The sequence below is a fragment of the Oncorhynchus mykiss genome, chromosome 13, assembly GCF_057628025.1.
Source record: "Oncorhynchus mykiss isolate SJ-2025 chromosome 13, ASM5762802v1, whole genome shotgun sequence".
Classification (NCBI taxonomy): domain Eukaryota; kingdom Metazoa; phylum Chordata; class Actinopteri; order Salmoniformes; family Salmonidae; genus Oncorhynchus; species Oncorhynchus mykiss.
In genome coordinates, this window is record NC_143034.1 from 36,888,343 (window position 1) to 36,896,930 (window position 8,588).

At 40.5% G+C, this 8,588-nt stretch overlaps 1 protein-coding gene across 2 annotated transcripts; it reads right to left on the reverse strand.

Moving 5' to 3' along the window:
• Positions 1–1,924: 1,924 nt before the first annotated feature.
• Positions 1,925–8,207, reverse strand: LOC118938255 (uncharacterized). 2 transcript variants are annotated; one of them, XM_090196096.1, is made up of 2 exons: positions 7,595–8,207; positions 1,925–5,080 (listed from the first exon to the last, which is right to left on the reverse strand). In XM_090196096.1, exons 1-2 carry the CDS (start codon positions 7,956–7,958, stop codon positions 3,756–3,758), a joined length of 1,689 nt encoding a protein of 562 aa, XP_090052222.1. In that variant the 5' UTR covers positions 7,959–8,207; the 3' UTR covers positions 1,925–3,755. The 2 variants fall into 2 exon arrangements, with proteins under 2 accessions (XP_090052222.1, XP_090052223.1); XM_090196097.1 differs by having other exon boundaries at positions 7,657–8,206.
• Between the last annotated feature and the right edge of the window lie 381 nt (positions 8,208–8,588).

Here is an 8,588-nt window from a genome sequence, read left to right on the forward strand (position 1 = left end):
TAAAAGTTAAATAAAATTAAGTCTGTTGATTGGTTGGTCATTGGGTTAATTTGTTTTGTAAAAATATGTTGTTCTGCCCCAGAACAAGGCAGTTAAACCACTGTTCCCTGTTAGGCAATCACTGTAAATAAAAATGTGTTCTTAACTGACTTGCCCAGTTAAATAAAGGTTAAATAAAATTAAGTCTGTTGATTGCCAGTCATGAGGTTAATTAGTTTTGCAATTTGTTCAAATCAAATCAAGCTTTATTTTTACAGCACATTTCAGACATGGATGCAACACAATGACTTAACAGGAAAAAACAAATATAAACCAATGAAAATAAACAGAAATATTTAGTACACAACAAACATAAGAGGATAAAAAAACAGGAGATTAACAACTGAAAAACTAATGAGCATCCTACGGCAAATCCAATGATTAAAATATGAACAATTGGATGCAGTATTCAACCATAAGGAGATGGACAAGCCAGTGTAACAGTATAACTGTGACACCAATCAGTGCGCCCTACGTGCTAGCGAGCTATACGGGCTAAAGTCCAACCTCAAAACATAAATGGAAAAACCAAAGTCTGTAACACCTTCTCCTTTAAGACAACAAATATATCCTATATTTTTGTTGGACACCACCAACAGAAAACAACTTCCATTTCTCATATAATCAACTACAATATAAACATGGTGTCGACTGGCTGTTAATTAAAAACAAGAAGAAAAAAAAACATATTTCTAAATAATAATATACAATCATATCTTTTCTCCTTTTTCTTTCTATAGAATCCTAAAACTCACAAGCTTCTATAACTCTCTTCTTCCTAAAACTCACTAGCTTCTAGAACTCTCATCTTCCTGAAACTCACTAGCTTCTAGAACTCTCTTCTTCCTAAAACTCACTAGCTTCTAGAACTCTCGTGTTCCTAAAACTCACTAGCTTCTAGAACTCTCGTCTTCCTAAAACTTACTAGCCTCTAGAACTCTCGTCTTCCTAAAACTCACTAGCTTCTAGAACTCTCGTCTTCCTAAAACTCACTAGCTTCTAGAACTCTCGTCTTCCTAAAACTCACTAGCTTCTAGAACTCTCGTCCTCTTGGAACGACCCCATACAAAACTCAAATCAAATTGTATTAGTCACATGCGCCGAATACAACAGTGAAATGCTTCCTCACGAGCCCCTAACCAACAGTGCCGTTTCAATACGGAAAAGAATAAGAGATAAAACTCCAAACACACTGGCTAAACGCAAAACACAAATCTTTTTGACCCCAGAGATATTCAGCAACCAAATTTTCCTTACCACGGACATGTCTGATTTCAAGAGGAAACTCCTGCGATATCCGTGGTAACTTTCCACCTCACTGCGGAGCTTCTCTCTCTTTTCAGGGTTCACTCAATAGGCATGTTGTTGGATCAGGGCCAAGTCCCCAATGTCATGCTCTAGTACATTTGATTTGGCACATGTGAGAATTAACCAAAACAGGGCAACAATGTCAACATAATTGTACCAAAAAATTGTCAGTTGGTTGCATGAATAAATATCACTACCAAATGTTACATGAAATGTAAATATGAAATATTTGATTGCATAGTCATATTTTCAACATCTTTTCAATGACATTTTGCTTGGTGGGATAGCCCAATGTGAAAACACAGTTTTAACGTGTCCAAATCAATAACCAATATGCAGAAACAGTTTGGGATAAATTGAAATCCTAACATGTGCTATATACACAAAGATCTGCCACAATAATCATATTCCTTGTATTTTTTCAAACAAGCTCCTTATAATAAACTGCACAAGCACCAAAAACGCTGTTGTTTTGACAAGTAGCAATAAATCACTGATATCGATTTGGGGGGAAATTAGGTTGTACGTGCTGTTGAAACTGACACAACAAAAAAAACACATGGAAATGGGAGATATATTTTTACCTCACTGGTTAGAGGACAACCTGCAGAAGAGTCAGCTACATTTGGGAGTGATGCATTTAAATTTAGGGGTCGCTAAACAAGGGAATGCAACAGTTATTTGTCATCACTCATCGATATCATGCTAAAATCATTTGTGCGAGAGGAGGGAGATGAGGTTGCACGTCCTGTTAAAACTAACAGCTCAAAAACCACACGGAATCTGGGAGTAATGTGTACATCCCTGGTTAGAGGACAATTTGTAGAAAACGGCTAGCTACATTTTGATTCAAGTGGGTCGCCAACGTGGAAAGTTTAACACAACTCCTAATTGCCCCTAGAATTTCTAAGCAAACAGCTGGAGGCAGGGCTTTCTCCTATAGAGCTACATTTTTATGGAATGGTCTGCCTACCCATGTGAGACGCAGACTCGGCTCAACCTTTAAGTCTTTACTGAAGACTCATCTCTTCAGTTGGTCATATGATTGAGTGTAGTCTGGCCCAGGAGTGTGAAGGTGAACAGAAAGGATCTGGATCAACGAACTGCCCTTGCTGTCTCTGCCTGGCCGGATCCCCTCTCTCCACTGGGATTATCTGCCTCTAACCCTATTACAGGGGCTGAGTCACTGGCTCAGGAGGAGTGCGTCACTTGAGTGGGTTGAGTCACTGACATGATCTTCGTGCCTGGGTTGGCACACCCCCTTGGGTTGTGCCGTGGCGGAGAACTTTGTGGGCTATACTCTCTCTATGCCTTGTCTCAGGACGGTAAGTTGGTGGTTGAAGATATCCCTCTAGTGGTGTGGGGGCTGTGCTTTGGCAAAGTGGGTGGGGTTATATCCTTTCTGTTTGGCCCTGTCCGGGGGTCTCATCGGATGGGGCCACAGTGTCTCCTGACCCCTCCTGTCTCAGCCTCCGGTATTTATGCTGTAGTAGTTTGTGTGTCGGAGGGCTAGGGTCAGTTTGTTATATCTGGAGTACTTCTCCTGTCTTATCCGGTGTCCTGTGTGAATTTAAGTATGCTCTATCTAATTCTCTCTTTATTTCTCTCTCTCTGGGGACCTGAGCCCTAGGACCAGGCCTCAGGACTACCTGGCATGATGATTCCTTGCTGCCCCCAGTCCACCTGGCCGTGCTGCTGCTCCAGTTTCAACTGTTCTGCCTGTGGCTATGGAACCCTGACCTGTTCACCTGTCATCTTACCTGTTCCAGACCTGCTGTTTTCAACTCTCTAGAGACAGCAAGAGTGGTAGAGATACTCTTAATGATCGCCTATCCTGATGTGCTGACCAGTTGCACCCTCGACAACTTCTGTGATTATTATTTGACCATGGTCATTTCTGAACATTTGAACATCTTGGCCATGTTCTGTTATGATCTCCACCCGGCACAGCCAGAAGAGGACTGGCCACCACTCATAGCCTTGTTCCTCGGTTTTGGCATTTCTTGGGAGTTTGTCCTAGCCACCGTGCTTCTACACCTGCATTGCTTGCTGTTTGGGGTTTTAGTCTGGGTTTCTGAGATATCAGCTGATGTAAGAAGGGCTATATAAATACATTTGATTTGATCTCTTATTTTGTTTGTCTATTTTTGTTAAATCACATAAATAGTACTCTTCCATTTCAGAGCCTGGATTTTTCACCTGGATTTCCCCCCTGAGGCTAATATCCATATCATGTTGAAATCAGTTCTTAAGGAGGGAAACATTTAGGCTTCTACATTGTTACATCATTAAAATACTCCTACTACAATGTTAAAACATTCTACATTGTGACATTAATTCATTGAAATCATGAAACAAATCCTTCTTGTATGTATTTTGTAATATTTGATCAGAGATCTTTTATCAGATTATCTCTGGTCACAGCTATGAGATTTATCTCCTGTGTGTGTTCTCTGGTGTACTGTCAGAGAACTAGTTGAAGTAAAACTCCTCCCACATTGATCACAGCTATAAGGTTTCTCTCCTGTGTGTGTTCTCTGGTGTAGAGTCAGATTGCCAGATGTAGCAAATCTCTTCCCACATTGACCACAGCTATAAGGTTTCTCTCCGGTGTGTGTTCTCTGGTGTAGAGTCAGATTGCCAGATGTAGCAAATCTCTTCCCACATTGACCACAGCTAAAAGGTTTCTCTCCTGTGTGTTTTCTCTGGTGTACTGTCAGAGAGCTAGTTGTCGTAAAACTCCTCCCACATTGACCACAGCTATAAGGTTTCTCTCCTGTGTGGATTCTCTGGTGTTGAGTCAGCTGGCTAGATTGAACAAACCTCTTCCCACATTGATCACAGAAATAAGGTTTCTCTCCTGTGTGTATTCTCTGGTGCACTGTCAGCTCTCCAGATTGACAAAAACTCTTCCCACATTGATCACAGCTGTAAGGTTTCTCTCCTGTGTGTGTTCTCTGGTGTAGTGTCAGAGAGCCAGATGTAGCAAATCTCTTCCCACATTGATCACAGCTACAAGATTTCTCTCCTGTGTGTGTTCTCTGATGTAGAGTCAGATAGCGAGATGTAGTAAAACTCTTCCCACATTGATCACAGCTATACGATTTCTCTCCTGTGTGTGTTCTCTGATGTCGAGTCAGATAGCAAGATGTAGTAAAACTCTTCCCACATTGATCACAGCTATAATGTTTCTCTCCTGTGTGTAATCTCTGGTGCACTGTCAGATATCCAGATTGACTAAAACTCTTCCCACATTGATCACAGCTATAAGGTTTCTCTCCTGTGTGTGTTCTCTGGTGTTGAGTCAGCTGGCCAGATTGAACAAAACTCTTCCCACATTGATCACAGCTATAAGGTTTATTTCCTGTGTGTGTTCTCTGGTGTAGCGTCAGAGAGCCAGATGTGGCAAATCTCTTCCCACATTGATCACAGCTACAAGGTTTCTCTCCTGTGTGTGTTCTCTGATGTAGCGTCAGATAGCGAGATTTAGTAAAACTCTTCCCACATTGACCACAGCTATAAGGTTTATCTCCTGTGTAGATTCTCTGATGAATTTTAATGCCTGATGAGGTGAATCTCTTCCCAATGTCAGAGCAGCAGTGAGTTCTCTTCCCTGTGGGTCGCTGCAGGTGTTTCTTGAGGTATTCTGATCTGGAGAGACTCTTCTCTGCCTCTTCAGCATCATGATGTTGTTGAGGCTCCCCAGAGGATCCACGATAGTCCCGTGTCTCTCCTGTGTGAACAACAAAGTCAGATGAATGAAGGCCCACAACAGCAGAAAACCACTGTAAAAGAAAGGGTAGGCCAACGGAGTAGCCATGATGTTGTACAACAATTGACGTCTGTAATGAATGTTAAAATGATTTGACAATTGTCTTAAAATGAGTAAGAATAGTCATATTTTGCCTTGTTTTCACATTAGTAGTAACTTTGATGATTGTAGGCTAGAAATAAGTTATTCGTGTTGTTGAAACTCTAAGCAGTGTGCCAGACGACTTTTGGTCTCCAATATAGGTCCCTTTCTGTGTTTAATAAAATTGTGGCACAAGGGCGATGGGCACAAAATTTGATTGCAGAAACACCTCCCTGCTAAGCTAATGAGGAAACCGCTAGTTATGGATGTAGTATATCTGGTAATGAGGAAGCCGATAGTTATGGATGTCGTATATCTGCCTGGATCAAAAATGGTGAGCAAAGATTTTAGTTTTTCACAATGTATTCTGAATGTGAATGGGGGAAAACTCATGGGAGTAAGCTCCATTTCCAGGTTGCTTATGAGTACATTTAACACTACTTTGGATTATAATTGTAAGGCTCATTTGAAAGTCATGCTTAATATAATGTTATATAATGTTAACAGTATTAAGAATTGTGTGTAATTATTGAAGAACCGCGTTAATCACAGTATCCATTTGAATGATGCTGTTGCCCGGGGTTGGGGTAGCCAGGAGGAAAGCATGGCCAGCCATAGAGAAATGCTTCTTGAAATTCTCGATTATCGTGGATTTATCAGTGGTGACAGTGTTTCCTAGCCTCAGTGCAGTGGGCACCTGGGATGAGGTGCTCTAATTCTCCATGGACTTTACAGTGTCCCAAAACTTTTTGTAGTTAGAGCTACAGGATGCAAATTTCTGTTGGAAAAAGCTAGCTTTTGCTTTCCTAACTGATTGTGTGTATTGGTTACTGACTTCTCTGAAAAATTGCTCTGGCTCAAGGCTAGCGTCGGGGCTGGGCCAGTCGGTAGCAGCTAGCTGCGATTATCCAGTGTAATGGTCCAGAGCTTAAGGCAGGAATACAGTGACGTAGTGGAGAAAAACAGTCCGATATGCTCATGGATGATATCGGACTGTGTTGACTGGCAGTTATTATCCAGGCTAAAAGCGGCTGGTGTCTGATCTAAAAAAGCTAAAGGCCGCTTGCAGTGGCTGACAATGACTAAATAGCTAGTAGCTAATTAGCTGGTTATCTTCTGATGGCCAGCTTCTAGCTATAAGGTCTAAAAAATAGCAGATCCGTATGACATAGGGTGAGGCGGGCTGCCGGTATGTATTTTTAATTTAAAAATAGAAAAAGAGATTGTAATATATTGCAATAACTTAACTGACTTGCCTAGTTAAATAAAGATTACATTTAAAAAAAAAAAAAAAAAATAGTGTTTCATGACAACAAAAAATACAAATCCATCAAGGCACCAATTTTGAGGAGGGTTTAAAACAAAGGTTTCAAACTATTTCATGAATGTAATTCAATCTAGGTATGTATTGCCTTTAATGTAATGGCATGAAAAAAATTGGCTGAATATTATACAATGACTTATCAACAGCTCTAATAATTTGCCTCCACAGGAAATGAACACTGGCAATTCTAGAATATACTATTTAACCGAGAAACCTGGTTAAACTATCATTATGACATCATGGATGAAATCTATAATATACTACATAGCCTAGAAACCTGGTTAAACTATCATTATGACATCATGGATGAATTCTAGAATATACTATATAGCCTAGAAACCTGGTTAAACTATCATTATGTCATCATGCGTGGCCAGTCCTGATATTCATAGTGTAGTGAATTCAGGGGGTAGCCCTGAGCTGAACTCAAACCTGGGTCCAGTGACTGTCAAGACAACACCTTATAACTGTTACGCCAAGATTTCTGAACTTCTTGACGAGGTCGCTAGGTGTTAGGTTATGGTTGATACAATAGCTTTCTCTATGAATGTGAGAGTGGTTACACTTCTCCTCCCCCCATCCCTCAGCTGTTCACCAAACCAAGCCTCTGGGCAGCCATTTTGTTGCTGTTTAAAAAAAAACACACAACCCAGCAATCTGCAGTTCAAACAATAACAAATCTGTCATTCCACCACTGTTTTGCTAATAAAATGATGGATGGGGCTGGAGAAATGTAACTAGTCTCAAATTCATAGACAGACCTTCAGAGGCAAGGGCTGACCATCCATGATATCAACATTATAGTTTTAACCATGTTTTGAGGCTATACAGTGTTGGTTTACATTGTTTCTAAACATTGGAGTTAACCAAGTTTATTTGGGGTTCTGATGGGGTACAACAATTGAACTAAGCTCATGAGGCATGTGTTATATTCTTCAAGAACCAATGGTTATAAATGAATAATTTAAGAGTCCAAATATGGATGTAACAATTGCAGATTACACCTTTAACACCAAACATCAGTTCAACAACTGCAGAGTTTGTGCCTCTGTTTTTAAGACAGTACTTACTAGTGTTAACCAGGGCCTGATCATCACGTTCATCGTTATAACCATTTGATGCCTTAAGATACCTTTGGGAAACCGGGCCCAGATATCCAGTTTCCTCCTCTTCTTCCTCCTTTTTCGATGTGACAGTCATCTCCCCCTCCTCCTCTTTCACTCCAAAAACTGCATCCTCCTCTTTCTCCTCTTCCTTTACTGTAACATCCTCTTCTTTCACTCTGAACTTGTCTTCCTCTTCTTTCACTGAAACGTCTTTCTCTTCTTCTTTCACTGTAACAGCCTCACCCGCTAATTGTTTTTGTATTGTAACAACCTTCTCTTCCTCCTCCTCTTTCACTTCTTTAGCAGGAGAGTAGCTTAGTGACCGCATGGTCGGAGATGTTAGCTAGGCTAATGCTAACTTAACAAGCCCGATAGCTGACTAATAACTACAACACCGTAAATATGAAATTAGATCGGATAACTAACTACACGACAGAAGTGGGTTTAAAACACACTGGCTAATATACACGAAAGCGTCTAAAGACCTTTATTGGTTCGTCTATTTTGTCTAGCAAGCTACCGAGGTGTCTGACTAACTGTTGCGGCTGAAGAAAGAAGCGTTCCGTCCACTCGATTATAGGTCACACCAACAGCATAACCTTAAATTCCCAGACCGCCATCTGCTGACTGGAGTGGGTAACGCAGTTGAGTAAAATGTATATTTCATCTTCAGACAGCAAGTTAAAGTGTAGGAAGCGTGAGTTTTTACTCACCAGTGTAACAACACAGTGTGGATAAAGACTTAGTAAGCTAGTTGTAGTCACTTTATGGTTACCTATAGGTACAAACAGTTATGTTTTTGCGTTTTCACATATTTACTAACTTATTTTGTGAACTCTTCCAAACTACCCACAATGCAGTATTTCTTCACGTCATATGGATGATCAACTCTGTGCTACTTAGTTTGTATGCCAGTGTAACGGTGTAATGAAGTTACATTTTTTAAATATATTTAACC